Source organism: Ailuropoda melanoleuca, chromosome 7 (genome assembly GCF_002007445.2).
Source record: "Ailuropoda melanoleuca isolate Jingjing chromosome 7, ASM200744v2, whole genome shotgun sequence".
In the NCBI taxonomy this organism is placed as follows: Eukaryota; Metazoa; Chordata; class Mammalia; order Carnivora; family Ursidae; genus Ailuropoda; species Ailuropoda melanoleuca.
In genome coordinates this window covers 51,893,651-51,911,666 of record NC_048224.1, presented here as the reverse complement: position 1 = coordinate 51,911,666, position 18,016 = coordinate 51,893,651, and the positions used below count along the sequence as shown (strand labels likewise).

At 51.5% G+C, this 18,016-nt stretch overlaps 1 protein-coding gene across 1 annotated transcript in view; it reads right to left on the bottom strand.

The window, feature by feature from the left end:
- Positions 1-18,016, bottom strand: part of MVB12B (multivesicular body subunit 12B) — a 174,148-nt gene that overhangs the window by 48,683 nt on the left and 107,449 nt on the right. Inside the window, exon 8 of the mRNA XM_034663731.1 lies at positions 12,034-12,128. Coding sequence (XP_034519622.1) covers positions 12,034-12,128 — 95 coding nt within the window. The remainder of the gene's footprint in view (positions 1-12,033; positions 12,129-18,016) is intronic.

The following is an 18,016-nucleotide window of genomic DNA, read 5'->3' as shown; positions in this document are numbered from 1 at the left end:
TGTGACGAGGGGTAACTTCTGATCTCCTCCCCGAATCCTACGTGGCTCTCCAACTTCTCCCCAGGTTCTGCCAACACCCTCCCCCTTTCACTCATTAGGTCATCAGGAGTTTAAATGCCTCCGACGTTCACCTGGAATGTGACCCAATGCCCGCCATGGTAAGTCAGCAAGGCTGAAGCTGGGGTGCTCGGCAGCGGTGGCGATGGCAGGAGTTGGGGAGGTGGAACCAGGCAGGAGGGGAATGTGGGCTGGGCACTGACAGGGAACGCACAGGGTTGCAACGGCTCAGTAAGCTTGGACTTATCCAAGGGCACCCTAGGAGGCCCAGTCCAGACAATGATGCTTCAAAACAGGGGAAGCCCTAAGGTGACTGCCTGGTCAAGTAAATGTCCCACCATCGGCACAGCTGAGAACAGCTGGGCAGGAGGAGAATAGCTAAGGTTCAGTCCCAACAGGTGAAGTGGTGGGTTTGGGCCGCCCACTATCCCCACAGGGCTAAGAGAAACCATAAGGGGATACCCAGATGCCCAGAGCCCCCCAGACAGAGGTCTCCAACAGCAATGGCAGCGGTAGCCCCATCTGTTGATGGGGAGGAGGTTCCTTGAGGATTCTGGAATATTCTTTTCCTGGCCGGGAAAGTTTTGGGAAGTGGTGGGAAGAAAGAGCTATGGAATACTTAAAGAGTCACAGCAACACACCCAGGGCACTTTCCACGTACCAGGCATGATGTCAAGCCTCGCCGACAAACCACCATCATCTCCGTTTAGCAGGTAAGGAAACTAAGGCAGAGATAGGTTAAGCCCCTCACCTAAGGCCACTCAGCTTAACGGGGGGGCACTGCACGCTCACCCCTTCACTGTTGCACCCAGCAACAGCCAAGGGGAGCCACGCCCACTGTTCGAGATGCTCTGTGGACTCTGTTGTTGTCATCAGCCCAGCATCAAGGGCCTTACTCTGACAGGGTTCCAGAGAGGACGGTCCAGGGAATCGTCTGAGATTTAAGCAACGCTGAGACCTAATACCCCAAGGTAGTCCCAGCATGATTCACTCTAGGTGTGCGTGCCATTTTCAACTTCAGTTTGACGAGGGGAGGGAAATGGTCACGTGCAACCTGGAGCCACACGTTTGGCTCAGGGATTTGGAGCTTAGCGGCTGGATCAGAGAGACCTGGGTTCGAATCTCAACCCTCCTCGTTACTAGCGGAACTGTGGAGAGATCAGAATATCTCAAAGCCTCCTTTTTTTTCCTATCTGTAAAATAAAAATATTTATAAAGATTTATCTGAGAGACTTGTTTATAAGGCTCGAGCAGCTGTGCTATACTTATATAGTAGAGATAACAGTAGTGACGGTACAAACCCTAAAGGTGTTTTGTAAGGTTTTCTTGGTAAGGATTTGTCTCGATTAAATGACAAAATGCGTGCAAAGTGCTTCCTACAGAGTCTTGTGCACGCTAAGTGCTGGAGGAAGGTTAGGTATTATTAAAATAAATTAATATAATCCATTTTAATAAAAGCAAAAACAACTTCGGTTCCCTAAATGTGTTTAAATTAAAGAAGTTGCCTTAATTATAGGACTTCCCCATCTCGGCCACCAGTCTATTAGTGCACGAGAGAGCTAAAAAAAAAAAAAGAAAGAAAGAAAAAAAAAAGAAACGGAAGGCTGATCTGATGTCAGCTGCCCTGAGGCAGGACTGCATGTTGGGCCACCCAGGCTACTTCATGCACCCCAGAGAAAACCTCTGAAGAGACGCTAAGAGCTGATGCAGAGTGGGGATTAAGGTGCTCCCCGTTTTCAGCACTCCTCTGACTAGGCCTCCAGAAAGGACCCTGCTGCTGGCTCCCAGGCACGAAGCCTGCCGGGAAGGGCAGCAGGATGGGCAAACGCAGGCATATTTCTCCTTGACAGCTAGACAAGGACGACAAACACATGGGGAGAAAGGTGTCAGAAAGCTGGTTTTTCTCGAGGTGTTCCCACGTTCAGCGTCTTCGCAGTCAAGGTGGTGTTTGGATGGGATGTCTGTGAAGTCTGGGGCCACGGCCGCACATTTGCTGGTGACACCCCGGGCACCCAATCTGCGAACCCTGAGAGGCTCCTTCCCACGGCACCCTCAACCTGAGGAGGCGGGTATGATCGCTGCCACCTTAGATTCTAGACCACATCTGCTGCCCAGGAAGCTTCCGGGAAATATCGTTCTGCTTAAATTACTGATGCTCTTGTTGCCATGACGGACACTGAGAGATTCGGGCGTTTAGATGCAGGAAGCTGTTACGGGGCCAGTCAGCGGGAGAACGGGGCCTGAATCTGGCATTCCTGGCTCCCGCTGCCCCTTGGCTGCCTCACTCCTGGGTTGGAGCGGGGCACGTGGGCCATTAAACCAATGCTGCCTGAACTCGGCCTTGCCTAAAAACCAGAGAGAGAACGAAAGCAGAGCGCGAGGGCGGCCACCCCTTCAAGAGCACCGGAGTATCTGTCACCTAATAATTTTTTATTTTTTTCCCAATGACGAAGCTGGAAAAAGTCTTAACTTTCTCCTACCCATGCAGCACAGGGTAAGGCAAAAATGAAAGCCTGGAGCAGAAAGCAGCCCCTCCGACCCCACCCAAGTACTTTTCCTCCAAAAACACCGAAGGCACGTTGGAAGATTTTATAGAAGCTGCCGGCTCACTCTGCCAAGCACTCCTTTCCTTCCTGCCCCAAGCCATCATTCTGTCAACCCTCCTGAGAGAGGGCTCGTGGGCTGCCAGCCACAGAAAATCGCCCACTTCTAAGTGCCGATGCGTGACAGAATGTCTCAGTTTGCAGGGGGAGCCAAGCCGAGCCAGGCCAGAGAGCCTTTACTGCAAGTGTGTTTGGACGAAGGAAGACATTTTCTCCGAGCACGCTGACGATGGAGAAGTAATCTTATATATGAAACTACAGAAGAGAGGGCTAAGAAGGTGAAGGCCATGCTGGGCAGGAGCCAGTGTGTCCCGAGTGATAATCTGCGACAAATCTTGGGGCGCCTGCTCTGATCACAGCTCTGCGGGGAGGGGAGTGTGGAGAAAAGGGGGCCATTCCTGCACTGCTTCCCGACTTACAGAATATTCTCATGCACCCCGGACCCTCACACCAATGCTGGGAGGGTGGCGGTCATTAGCGAATCATCTCACAGCTAGGAATAGCTCGCTCTGAGTGACTTGCCCATGGCAATGTCAGGTGGGGACCGTGGCATGGCTCTGGTGGGGGGCCGTTCACGTGTGTCGTGTGGTGCACAACCCGTGTGGTCATTCACAGCGGCTCTGGTGTGATGGCTCCAAATGCCCCCTCAGTCACGTGCTGACCCTTCTTCCACCGGCTTCTGGCTGTCCTTGGAGGGAACATGGGGCTAGGTTCATGGAAGCTCCCAGGGTCCGCTAAAGGAATGGAGGCATAAACAGTCTTTCTCTTCACCTTAATGACACCCTCCATGACTCAAAAGGATTGAAGGCAGCTCCTTCCTCACTGCGCATAAGCCTCTGCCATCTCCAAGTGCCTGCAGGTGAAAGGTCAGCCGCACAAAGAAGCGTGGGAGTACACGAGGAAGGGAGCAGCCCCACATGGAAGGGATGCAGAACAGCTTACTGGAAGAGGCAGTGTGGGGACAGGCCCTCAAAGATGGATCCACGGAGAAGTCAGTAATCTGGGCCATTTGACTGGCAGAGGCAAAGGCACAAAGAGACAAAGGTTAAGGACCCAGGAGTGACCCAGGTTGGGGGGCACAGGTGAAGAGAAATGGAGAGAAGACACTGGAAAAGTAGAGGCTGGCCGCCAGACAGCTTCAATGCTGGGCAAGTGAGGTGTGGATCAATGCAGCTGGCCACGGACTGGGGCAGGCCGATGAAGTTTGCTCTGCAGAGCTCTACTTTGGGGAAAGGAGTCTGCCGCCTGGGCAACTGGACTGAGCACAGATGAGCCGTGTCAAGGAAGATGGACAAGTTGAGTGGAAGGCATCAATGCCTGGTACTGCCAGGCCTGAGCCCAGCCAGCCCCATAAGCGGGGACACAGGAAAGCCAAGAGGGGACCGTCCTTGATGCTTGGCTCCAGGAGGCCCCGCTGGGGCCAATGGCCATGGCCATGCATCCATAGTGAATCCAAAGAAGACCCAGAGCCCAGCTGAGGGGGTTCGGGTTCTCTCTCTCTGTGAACTCCTAGAGGAGGCCCTTGCAGAGCGGAACACCTCCAGGAGGCGAGAGTTCCCTGAGCGCCCTGCGTGTTTGCCTGCACGCGCTGTTCATTAACTTCAGTGACACAGCCATCACGGCCGATGTATAGAAGCACATCCAATTAGCCGGGCCTACATGAATATTTGCACTCTTAAATCTTTTGCATTTCGAAAGGGTTAAAGCTTATTATTAGCATATAATTTATAGTCCTTTCTCCCAGGAAAGGAATAATGCACAGTAAACGCCACATTCATTTTAATAATACATGTTACAGTCTGTGCCCAACATCTGCACAAAGGTAAAGGAGGCAGATTTTTTTGACATGTCCCACTCTGCCATCTAAACACAGGCTTTTTGTTTCTTAAGTGACGGAAGGTTTAATCAAGAAAGCAGGCAATTCATCAATCGAAACAAGGCAGCGTGCGTGCGCCTGACAGCACACACATGGTTGTGTACAGAGCGAAGCTGGCCACCTGTCAACTGCACCTTTTACATCAGGATCTACACATACACGATGCGATCAATTCCCCATCCACTCCCATTCATTTCTTCTTTTTCTTATTCTATTTTTCTTTGCACTCGATTTTGTTGTCAGTCAGAGAGGGAATAGATGGATAGACAAGGGACGCGTGGCTGTTGGAGGTGATGATAAAAATTTATTTGCCTCTGAAATGACTTATTGCCTCCCTGATTTGAGCACCATTATTATAAATATTTTTTTGCTTCATTCAAGAATTTCCCCCATCTGCTATTATCTGTGGCTGCGTCAAACGGATGTTCCTCTCTCTCCCGGATCCTTGCCACGCTCCCCCACGCTCCCCCACCAAGTCTCCAACCAGTCCTTGGTGGTTCTGAAAATCCTCAGTGGAGGGGAAAGGAAGGCAGGGGTCTGGACGCAAGGCCACGTAAGCCACGTGGACACGTCCATGAAAGACAAAGGCCACGTGGGGGGGGTGCCTACAATGCAGGGGTTGCCTGGTAGCTTTACTTGTGGGGCTTCTGCTGGAAGGCAGTGGGGTTCCCTCATTTGTGGTTATCAGTAACATCGTCACTCGACCCACACATGGCTGACACTCACCCGAACACAAGGGAAAAAGAGAACCGTGGGCGCACACACGGAAAACGTGGACGCAAATTTTGCCAGAATACCGTCAACGCTGTGCATGGAGCAGCTGTTGGTTAGAACACCTAATGCAGAAAAAAGCCAGTCTTTCTCGAGCACCCTATTGTTTTGGTCTTTTAGCTCTCATTTTCAAGCCTGGCCATGCTTTTACGATCATGAAAGTATTAAGTTTACTTTCAATTTTCCAGGTGAGATTTTTTTCCCCTAATTAAAAGACAGAAATAATGTAATCACTACAAATGAAAGGAAAATATGTTTATAATTGTTTGGTGTGCTGCAGAGTTTTTAAATGATCACGCTGTAAAATATACAGATTTTTTTTTTTGTAATAAGATGAAGAGCTGGTGGCAGAAATTTTATCCAATTGGATGAAATATATAAATCATGAATTTCATAATACTGATAATTAAATGTCCATCTTCCAATTTAAATGAGGACTAGATTAAAACTGCATGGAGAAGGCTGATATTCAGAAATCATTAATTATTTTTAATTGCTTTGTGCTTTCCTGGTCTGATGTCAGAGTTACACATGGCTCGTACACGGTTCTGTTTCAGAGGAAATCCTCCTCTTCTCTGTACAAGTTGTTGTGTGCCAACATGACAAGCCCACGGACTCAGGCTTGTCCATGCTCCCAGGCTTCCTGGCCCAACATCTTGAAAGAGGCCTGGTTTTTAAGATGGAACGGCTGTGCGGGGCAATAAAAGGGCTTTTCCAGCCATCAGAAGGAAAGCTGGAAAAACCGAAATATCGAGAAAGCTAAAGGCAGGGTGACCACACCCCACCCCACCCTGTCTGCTGGGACAGTTCCAGGTTATGGCTTTGTCCGGGGACAAGGGGGAGCCCCTCTGACTCTCAGAAGGGACGGTGTGGGCAATCAATTCCATGGTCAGCCTAATGCTGATGGATAAATGAAGATGTCAGCAAGGCCATCTGGCGACGGATGAAAGCAAAGGGAAGCCGGACCCCTCAGCTCCCTGCACTGTGCTTCTGCATTGTGGCTCAAACTGAATCCATGTGCTGTTTGAGATTTTTGGTTTTATCACAGGCCAGTTCCAATGTGCATTTGCTTAATTTTACTATTTTACACGACTATGCCAATTTTTTCAAAAGGGAGAAAAATAAGTTCTTTGGGGAAAAAAAAATCTTCACCTGGAGATATAAATCAGTTGATAACAAGAAAAGAATGACACAGCATGGTTTCCCATACCTATCGCGTCCTGTTCATTAAGTAAAACTGTCCTAAGACAGAGTAGGCCCTGGGCACCTCGTGGCTGAGCTGCTCCGTACGGGGAGCCTCCGGCATGGGTACGTCCTCCAGGTCGGACAGGAGGCCAGGGAGCCCCTCATTCCTGACATCCCCCATGTCTCCAGTCCCTAAGACACATGACGTCCAACACAAGAACATTTAAGAAACATTTCACTCAACTGCCAAGTGTGTTAGGGGTTCAGACACGAGCAGATCCCCTGATGCGTGGGCACCCAGGCTGTCCTCCTCACACTCACTGAAAGGCAGCTGTTCTGTTGTCCACAGCCTCGTACAGGGCCCTCTTCAGGAGGAAGAATTCTATAAAGGAATGGTTACATTCTTCCCAAGCAACTTACTCTTACCCATACAGAGATTGTCCTGACTCAGAACCAAATCCAGAATCCCCAAATCCAGACCTCGCCCACAGCCACACCCTCCTTCTCTGTCCTGTATTTTTCTTCGCTCATATTTTTTCACTTCCATTTCCATTTGGTTACATGTATGTTTGAAGCTGCATTGTATCTTTCTGGAATATTTGGACTAGAAATAAATGATCAGGCAGATAGACATCTAAAATAATTCTAAGAGGAACAAAAAGTGTAGGAGGCTATCATTCAGGACTGAAGCAGACGACTTTCCAGGACAGAGAAAGAAAAAAAAATATATATATATACTTATTTTATTTGAGAGAGAGAAAAAGAAAGAGGGAGAAAGCAAGCATCCTGGGAGGGAGGGGCAGAAGGAGAGAATCTCAAACAGAATCTGCGCTGAGCGCGGAGCCCGACACGGGGCTCGATCTCATGACCTTGAGATCATGACCTGAACCAAAATCAAGAGTTGGCTGCTTAAGCAACTGAGCCACCCAGGCGTCCCGAGAACAGAGAAGATATTCTTAAGAAGAAAACTAACAGCCCTGAGAAGCCTGACAAGGACTCTCAGGAGTAGGGTGTTGGGGTAGAATCTAGAAAATCAACATGGCCCGAGGAGACACCTCCCAGGAGGTAAGGTCTTAAGGGGGACACACCAGTTAGAATGTTGCCAGGAAAGTGTGAGCCCATGAGCTGCCATTTATCAAACATAAGAATAAAAAAAAATGTGGTTTGCCAACTCTGACATACACGGATAATCGAGTAAGCCAAACCTGGCACCTACCATTTGATTTCTATCTCCTCTTTCAAGGAAAACCATCCTCAAGCCCTAAGGAGAAGAACGACATGGTGACATGGGATGTGAGGAACAAGACAGGTGAGGAGATGGCGCAAGCAGCCGGGCTCTCACACTCAGTCCGTGTCTGTGCCACCGGCGATGTTAGACTGGCGGTCAGTGGTCTTTGGGGGACATCAGTGAACAGGAGGTTCCAGTGACTGGATGAGAGGGGAAAAAAACCCATATTCTCAAAAAGGGACCACAAGAAAATTATTGATCTGTGGCCTGGAAGTGATTTCCAGCAGAATTTGGAGCCTGTTAGAAGTCAGGAGGCTTGGGAGCACTGAGAAAAGCAAGGTGATCACGGGGCCCAGCACGGCTTACCACGAGCACGCCAAATTAACTTAGGGTCTAAACTTTTCCTTTTTCTCTCTCTCTTTCTCTCTTTCTTTCTTTCAAAGATTTATTTATTTGACACAGAACAAGAGAAAGTGTGTGAGTGGGGGTGGGGGGTGCAGAGAATCCTGGAGCAGACTCTCCGCTGAGCATGGAGCCTGACACAGGGCTTGATCCCAGGACCCTGAGGATCACGACCTGAGCCAAAACCAAGAGTTGGGCACTTAACTGACTGAACCACCCAGGCGCCCCCAAACTTTTTACTATAAAAGTAACACTTGCCAACATAGAAAAATGAGACACTGCAAAGAAGGAAAAAAGAAGAAAAGAGCAGGAAAGGCTGGTGAAAACCACTGTAAACACCTTGGCAGGTACCTTTCCAGACCCTTGGGTTTTTCTGGTTTTTTGGGGGTTTTTTTTTTGAGAGAGGGAGAGAGAGAGAGAGAAAGAGAGCACATGTGCAAGCAGGGGGAAGAGCAGAGGAAGAGGGAGAATCTTAAGTAGACTCTTCACTGAGCACAGAGCCTGACGTGGGGCTTGATCCCACAACCCTGAGGTCATGACTTAAGTGGAAATCAAGAGTCGGATGCTTAACCAATGGAGCCGCCCAGGAATTCCTGGATATTTTTTTAAAATGGGTTCACAGCACGCGCTGGTTGTCACTTAACAACATTTACCTACACCCTGTTATCCCAAATCATCCTTTTTTTTTTTTTTTAAAGATTTTATTTATTTATTTGACAGAGATAGACAGCCAGCGAGAGAGGGAACACAAGCAGGGGGAGTGGGAGAGGAAGAAGCAGGCTCACAGCAGAAGAGCCTGATGTGGGGCTCGATCCCATAACACCGGGATCACGCCCTGAGCCGAAGGCAGACGCTTAACCGCTGTGCCACCCAGGCGCCCCGCAAATCATCATTTTCTGATGCCTGAAGAGTTAAGGCCATTGTAAGAATGTTTTGTAATTTAACTCTTTGCTTTTGTTTTGGACATTCAGGAGATCCAACCCCCAACCCCTTTTTCTGAGTATTAGTTTCAAGGAGCAGCAATGCTCATCCCTATAGATAAATCTTTCTGTACACCTGTAAGTATTTTTTTTAGCAGAAGCTCTTATTGGCAGACGGGTGAGGGTCAAAGGTGGGCTTTGTGGCCATGTGATGAGGGTAAAAGGTGGCACCGCAAGGGACATGAGCTTCTCAGGATTTCAGCACTGAGTTAGCAGAAGTCCCTCACCCCACTTCTGTGGGCGAGAGAACTGTTGGCTGAACAGCTAGCACATTTTTGGCCGAGGGAACACATCTGAACCCCAAATGGCTGGATGGATATGAACAGGAGCCCAGCTGAGCAAGGGAGGACCTCGCAGAGATGGTACGGGCTGGTTGGAGGTGGTGGTCCCAGACACCAGAGGCATTTGAGCAGCACATCAGGATGGTCACCTGCCCCAGAGGTCAGAGAGGGTATTCCTGGGCAGGGCAGACCCTGGGCTAAAGGCTCTCCTTCCTCCTTCCCATAGACGGCTCACGAGCACCTCTTTGTGCTGGGGCCAGAGCTCCGTACAGTATCTTCCCCTTACTCCAGCAACTCTGAACACTGTCTTTCCCTCTGTAGGCCTGACAGGCAGGAACTGCCTCCATGAGAGGGACAGGAGAAGGGCTAGACGAACGGGTATGCCTTTGAGAAAACGCTGAAAAGTAATGTTACTTTAATAACCACACATACAAGTTAAACAAGAGCTGCTCACTTTTCAAATTGCATAGTTTGGAAATCTATTTATCTTCGGAAGGGCCTACCCATGAAAGGAGCCCTCATTCAGTGTTTTCAGGAATGAACCAGAGCATACCAGGAGTCTGCACCGAAGGCCGAGCCCCCGACGCCTGTGGCGGACGGGTGCCAGAGCCAGCTCAGAAGAACAGTGTGACGCTTCATTTCATGAGCAGCCGAGCTCCAGCTACCATGCATTGGGCACTGGGCACGGGCGAGGGCCTGGGGCACACTTTTGCCGTGACTGTTTTGGAATAAGCCACCGAAACCCTAACTTTGCAATCCCAAACTGAGACGCNCACTCTGTGCCAAACGCTGTGGGGGGGGGGGGGGGGGTGTGTGGGGTGGTCTCTGCTCCCTTCTACCAGCACGGCTCACAGGCAGGCAGCCGGTGGGCGGGCGGGCAGGCTTCCCAGCCGCTCGGTGGTTGCCTAGTGCTGAGCTTGCAGGCCTCACGGAGCCAGCGGGTCCTGCGGGCTCTTTCTGGCACCGTTCCCACAAAGCAGTCTTGGACCCTGGTGGAGCAATTTGGTGCCTGCAGCCGCCGAGGAGCTGAGGGCTGCCTGCTGCCAGTGGGGGGGGGGCCAGCCTCCACTACCTCTGTTTGGAAGATAAAATCCAACCGACTGCCACTTACATAAATGTAACAGGAAGTTTCTGAATGGCTTCCCCTGTGTCTTGAGGCTGTTACCTCGGTGTTGCTAAACTCACAGCTGAAATGAACCCAGACAACACCTCATCAAAGCCATGGGGCGAGGAAGCACTGGTCCAGAGGCAGACAGGAACATTCCTGCCAAACCAGAGGAGATTTCGCTCTGTGGGCCTTTACTGCAGAAATGTCAACAGCTGGGAAAGGCATCAGAGAACCCAGGTAAGGCGGGGGTAGCTGAACACCGCGGCCGGAAAAAGGTTTGCAAGCTGCAAGAAAAAAAGCATCTGCTTTGACTGAGCTTTCCTCCTGTGCATTCGGAACGGGGCCGCCCTGCTGGGTTTCACAGACCTCTTTTGCGCCACTATGCCATGAAGCATCTGGGGAAATAGTCAGCTTTTCTACAAAATAGGTCATCTTTCCACACTTGTTATGCTCCTTGTCGACTTTGCTGAAATAGCCACAGCACAAAAGAAATTCTCCCTGGAGGTGCTTTTCTGAGACAACAGGCTCCCTCTGCCTCTGCGGGAGCCGGACCGGGGCTTTAAGGACATCCCGGGTCTCCCCTTTCCCCCACCCAGAAATTGGAACAACTGGTTTTGCTTATACTTCCAAACCTATTAGGGAATGATCATAACAAGAGAAACTGATACTGACATGAATTATACCATTGTTCTATTTCATCTATTTAGTAACCCCAAGTTGCAATTTTTAGAAAAAAGATTACCTTTTAAATAACGGATTCATTATGGTACATGAATGAGTGCCATGTTCCCGTGTTCAAAACGTCACTCAGCATTAAGGGCATGCGCTGGTAAGTGGCACCGATTTGCCACTTCCCCCTTAGATACAAACGCCCCTGATGGAGGCCGAGGATAATCGGAGGTGAGCTTGTGGGTTTCCTCGGCTCCTACCCGGTCACCTGTGCTGCCAGGCACCTAATGAATGTCCGCTCTGTAATCAGGTCTGTAAGCGCTCCCCTCCCTGGGTGAAGGCGGAAAGGCAAACTCGCACTGCTGAGGTTCCTGCCAAGGTACCACTACCCATTTCAAGGCCGAGTTCAGAAATCACAGACCCTCATGATGGGGGCGGGAGGGGAGACCGCCTGCGTCCCTTCTGGCCACAAACCTGGCTTTGGGAACTGAGAGGTGAGGACAGACCTGGACACAGGCTGGTGTGCAGACTGGGCCTCAGCTCTGGGCTGCTCCCGAGACCCCACGGGAAACCCGCCGTGGCTCTGGAAGGTGAACGATGCGGTGACTATTCTCTGGAAACCTCCCTTCAAGCGCGTGAAATCCACACACTGTTTTTCATCATTAGTTTCAAAATGCGCCGAGTATCTGGCCCTTCTCTAAGTGCTGAGGTGACACAGAGGAAGGAAAGGGCTGATCTCTGCAGGGGACAGGCCGCTCGCAGGCGGAAAAAGAGAGGTAAGACAGATGCCGTTCAAAGCCAGGAGACACGCAGAGGGAGGTGGTGCCCGGGACACAGACGCGGGAGCTGGCCACGAGCAGAGGCCCCACGTACCTGACACGGCGTACAGATTGGAGTGCTGGTACTCGTAGTCAGCCCGAGTGCTGCCCCTGCCTCGGAAGGTAGCAGGGAGCGTTAGTGAGATGTGCCTGAGAAAGAGACGGAGGAGAAAGGAGGTTACAGGGCGCACAGAGCACTTCCCAAGGCTAAGCAAGCACCCGTGCCACCAACAGCCCATAGCAGCACGGAGCAGGGGGAGGGGGTGCCCTGGTGAGCAGCCCCCCCCCCCGCAACAGCTCGAATCCCCCCACGGAATTCAGAAGCTTCCAGACATCAGCAACCACCTTTTTCAAGTCCAAGAAGAACACCCAGGTGGAGGCAAGGGTTTCCCAAGCCTTATGGCATGTGCGAGGTGCCTCGAGGAGGCTGGCAAGTTAGTCTCGATCTCTGCCCACTGGGCAGAATACGCCAACAGGAGCAGAACACTCAGGCCCTGAACAGGAGCCTTGGTGTGTTCCGCCATCTTGCTTCCATCATCCATCCAGTGGCTTTTGTTCCTGTCCCGCCGGGCCATGGAGAACTGCGCAAGAAGCACGTTGTGAAGGAAGATGTGAGTGTTACTACCACCATGTGAGTCCAGGAAAACGAACCACCACTGAGAATCAGAATGGCATGCTCTTCTGGATTGCTATGTCTGCATGTTCGCCCTCTGGCAGGAGCACACAGTAGGTGCTCAGGAAATCACCTTCGATCGATCCAACGTGGTCCTTTTTATGGCACAGGTGTTGGCCATTAAAGCTCACAGTGCCCACAGAGCCTAAGTGAGTATTCAATCAAAGTAAATAATCCATTTGGTGTGGTCATCAGCTGCGTTTAGCAAATGCAAAAAAGATCAAAATGATAGGAAATATATTTCAAACCCAACAGGTCTGGGGGATAAAACAACAATAAAGCCTCTTACTGGGAGGACTGGGGATTGGCTCGAAATAGCTCAGTAGCCTCAGTTTCAGCCGCACTCAGTCATTTCCAAATGGGAAAAGACTGAGGAAGGGAGCATTTATGACAAAGTTCTGCATTGTACGTTTTTGCCTTTTTCATACAACAAATGCATGACCTCTAGGAATGACTCCTGTACATACAGGCTCCTGGGAGGGAAGGTTCTCTAGGCAAGACCTGTTTCCGCAGAGTCTCTCGGCGACATGATGAGCACCAAAGGCTGTAAAGGCATTTGGTTTGCTGGGCTGCAGGGTGAGCACTGAGACAAACACCTGTGTCACGGAACAGCCTGGCTCAACCAGGCAGCGGTGGCGGGGGGGGGGGGTTGCCCAGCATTGGCTGGACTCAGGGCTGGGGGAATGGGGACCAGCAGACCTAAGCATGGGGAGACTCTGACATGTGTGGGGTGAATGTGAGTGTCTGCTCATTACCGATGCTAACGAGGGATGCAGGGGTGAGCTCCCTGAAGGAGCTGCCAGGCTACAGGGGATCGAGGTGCAGAAATAAACCACCAGATGCAACGGGACAGGCACTGGGGTGCTGAGTGAGCATAAGAGTTCCGATAAAGGGGCCGGGGTTCTAGTGATACCTTCTCAGAGGAGGACGTGGGTACTGATGGAGTAAAAGGGACTCACTGGATGGTCAGGGAAAGCCAACACTCTGGCGCAGGGTCAGGGTACGTGGGGAAGCGAGCCTGGGAAGGCAGGCTGGGGGCAGGTTGGACAGGACACCCACCACTACCATGCTGCAAGACTTCATCCGCGAGGATGAGGGTTCCTAACTCTGTTCCGCCCATCACAGCACACACACACGAAGGCATTAGAGCTGCCTGGGCACTTGCTAACAATACAGAGTCAAAGCCGTGACCCTGGGGAGTCCGCTTCAGTGGGCCTGGGGTGCGGCCAGAAATCTATTTCTAACAAGCTCAGCAAGGACTCTGAAGGCTGGCCAGGTTGGGGACCCTGAGAGGATGGGGAGCAGGTGGAGGGTTTTACACAGCTGATCAACGCCTCTGACCACAGCACTTAGTCAATGAAGCTGAGCAAACAGAAGAATGAATTATTGACTGTGGTTGTGGTTGAGCAGAGCTAAAATGATGACAGGTGACCCCATAGAGGATGCCCGCCAATGTGCCAGGCCTCGGGGGGTGCAGAGCTCACGCAGTCTCTTCTGGCTCCTCACGCTACCCCTACAAGGCAAGTGCAGGGCCCAGCGCAAATGGAGAATGTGAGGCCCTGGTTCAAACAGTCAGAATCTCAAGACGGTGACAGCACAGCCGTATGTCAGACATGTGGCCTTCTGACCTGGGGCCTGGTGGGACGGTGCCAGCTGCACGTCCACGAAGCTGGCTGAGGTGGGTGCTGTTCCTGCACTCACCGTACCACAGTGAGGGCATTTCCAGAAGCCAGGGAAGAACGACGAGGCAGGGCTGCCATACCTTGAGATTTCTAAGCCTTCTAAGCACTTTCAAAAGGTGCATCCAACCAAACTAAGGGCATCACACATCTGTGCAGTGCGGTGGCTCCTCCAGGGGCTGGAGGCATTCGGGAAGGGTCGTGGAGGAGGTGGGTGCTAGCGGAACTTTGGAAGACAGGCAGACCTGGATGGTGGCAAAGACGCCAACCAGAAGCCAGAAGAGAAAACAGGGTCAGCCCAGCCGTTCAGTGGTTAAAGAGGGGCCAAGAGTCCGGCAGGAGAAAATGCAGATGGGGCCTCGGAGTGGCAGGACAGGCAGGGCCCCTGTGTGCACAGCGCTCACCCTGCAGTGGGGGGGGGGCATGAAAATGCCCACAAAGTCACAGGAACACCTGCTTACAGATGGGATCATGCACAGAAAGCAGGAAGTGCTGTGGAACTGAGGACCGTCCAGCCGGGAAGACTGAGAGCAGGCCTCCAGGCTCTGCAGCGAGACTCCTACATGGCAGGAAGTCTGGACGAGGGAGGACCTGGCAGGAGGCTGGAGTGGCTAGAGCCTGAAGGCCAGGAGAGGGTGTGGGACCAGGCAGAAGAGGGCTGCGAGGCCACAGCACAGTGGGGCCCTGCATGAGCTCTGACTTGATCCAGAAGGATTTTTAAGCAGAGATGTGAAAAGATCCAATTTGCAATTTTAAAAGATTGCCTGCCTGTGGGAAAGTGAGGAGGTAAAACGGAGATGCTGTGGTAGACGGGAATGGAGCAGCAAATTACAGTGGGGATTCTCATGAAACGGCAATTATTGAGCACGTACTGTGTGCAGACCCTTCACAGTTCCTGCCCAAGTGTCCTGCTGTGACCCTCTGAACAGTCTGGGAGAAACTCTATGGTATATAGGACTTAAAAACAAACGATATACCAGAGAAATCAGGCGCCCGGCTCCTTAGCTGCCCTGCCCGACGTGGACTCCCTGGTCTCAACTTTTCCTGCTTCTCTGGGATGTCGATTGTGCCTGGCTGATGCGCTCTGCAACCCTTCCTCCCTCAGCCAGCCACTCCTCCTTCCACATGGTCCCTTCTGGCTCCTCCTCCAACTTTTTAGAAATTGCTGTAAGGGTTCTGATTGACCTCTCTCCTCATTCCACATGGCTTCCCTAGGCAGTCTCATCCCCAGCCCTCCCCTGACTTCAGCCAGACTCACACACCAGCCCGCCTTTCCCGATTCTGTCTCTTGTCACTGTTTCCTTCTCCCTCTACCCAGAAGAGGGAAAGTCCTGTAAATCTCTGAATATGCCGTGTGTTGTCCAAGCTTTAGCCTGACTCTTTATCCAGGCTGCTCCCTTCCCAGAATCTCCATTTCTTCCTTTCCTACTCTCCAAACTCCTATTCATCCCTCAAGACCCCAGCTAAGTATGCCTTCTTTGGTAGAATCTTCCCTGGGCTTGTTCTGGGCTCACTGGATGCCTGCATGTCCCCTCTCTCTCTCCAACCTGCACAAAACACTTGAAGCATTTGATATAAGCCTATCTTCCTAACATGACTGTGACCTCCTTAAGAGCAGGGCCAAAGCTCATCAATGCTGTACCCCATTTTCTAGGACGATTTTTGACCTAGAGTAGACAATAGTTGAACATGTGTTGACCAAATCAAATACTGAACCTACTCCATTAAAACCTCTGGACCTTTTTGCTCTAAACTGCCATAGTGTCTATGACTCCATTTCTGCCCATGTGTGTGTTTGCCAGTCAGACTCGAGCCATCTCTGTATCGTACCAGGCATCTCACTCCTCCCTGCCCCAGAAGAAAACGGGTATGATGTAAGAAAGAATCAGTGGTGGCGATCGGGAATTTATGGGCAGTGGTGGGAGGGGGTGGGAGAGAGAAAAAGAAAGTTTCTGATCTCCTCCTACAGACAATGTGTGGTTGACAGAGTGCATGTGAAATTAACAGAGCATTCGAGTGGCAAACCCGACTGCATCTTTGACAAAGTAATTGCTCACCAGGAATGTGGTGAGCTGAGATGAAGTCACCCCGAACTCCAGCTCTAGTGACTGCTGCAAGAGCGTATGATGCAGCGAGAGAGGAGAGAGGCCCCCAACCAGGGACAGCTTTTGGGAGAAGAGTTCCCGCCGCTGCAAATAGCTGCTTTTCACTTCTGTTGTTGGGACACAGAAGGAGGGGATGTGGGGACGGGAGGGTGAAAAGGCACAGCAAAGCCTCCTGTAATGAGAATGGACAGTTCGGGCCGAGGGGACAGAGAACCAGTGGTTAAAGAGGAAGAGAAAGTCACCTGTTGAAGGAAAAGTGGCCCAGGGGTGCTGCAACATCAGATTAGCCTGGAAGTGACAGACGACAGGAACCAGGGAGACTCTGCGATCAGCACAGTCTCAGTGAAAGGAGATTGTAGATCCCTGGCTGGGTGCGAGGTGGGGGGAGCTGGGGCAGGCACTGGGCTGGGTTCCTTCATGTACACCCCTCGCCGCATCCTCTTGGCAGCCTTTTCTGATAGGAACAGTTAACTCCATTCAATAGAACAGGGAACGGGGGGCCTTCGGAAGTAAAGCTGACCAACAGAAAGCTGGGAATTAGCGAAAAGGTTCGTCCATGTGTCCTCCGGGGGTTATTACTATTATCCCAAAGTTGCCCTGTTGTATCACCTTGACAACCAGGTACTCAGAGTGAGGACTGCACAGTCCATCCTGAGACCCTTTTGAAAGCAATGATACTGAGGACTCACACCTTGGCCACTTACCAGCTTGATGACCCTGGCAGGCGGGCCACGGTCCCTCTGACATCACGTCATAAAGGGAAGAGCAACAGAATGGGACAACCTACAGCCCAACCACATACCCAGCGAGGCAGAGCACCGACCCTAGAGTCAGCCTGTCATATGTAGGTTCAAGTCCCAGCACCACCCCCAGGAGCTGGGCGCCCTTCAGGGACGGCGGGTGGCCTCCTCGTGCACATCTCACAACCAGGCCGAGCAGACAGCACAGAACCGGGAGTGTGGTGGGCATGCGGAAGTAGGAGGTCTGTTATAATTTCACATACAGCTCCTACTCTGATCCTTCCCACTCTTGCCATTATTTTAGCGTCCTACTTACACGGGCCTCAGTCCAGGACCATGACAGAACGCACTGGTGCCCTCCCTCTGCATCAGAATGAAATCCAACTGCCCCGTGGTTGGAGGTCCTGCCAGCTCCAGCCCATCCTTCCTCTCTGAGCTTGTCTTGTTCACGGTCCCTGCACTCACATCCTCCAACCTTACCAGGTCCCCACACTCTCATTCCTGCCTGAGGGCCTTTGTACTTGCTCTTCCTTCTGCCTTCAACACTCTTCTTCCAGTTCTCCAGAAGCTGGCTCCTCCCCCCAGGCAGGCCACCCCGCTGGGGCACCTTGCCTCCAGTCGCTCTTACAACACCCCACTTTCCTCTCTGCAGACCCCTCCCACTCGACAGGACTGTCTGATTTGTTCACAGGTCACCAGAACATGATCTCCATTACACTTTCCACCATATTCCCAGTGCCTAGAACAGTGCCCTGCACACGATGGGCACTTAAAATATGAGAGCCCTGTAAGATTACCTAATACCTGAACGAATGCGTGAATCCAATTCTGACTTGTACCT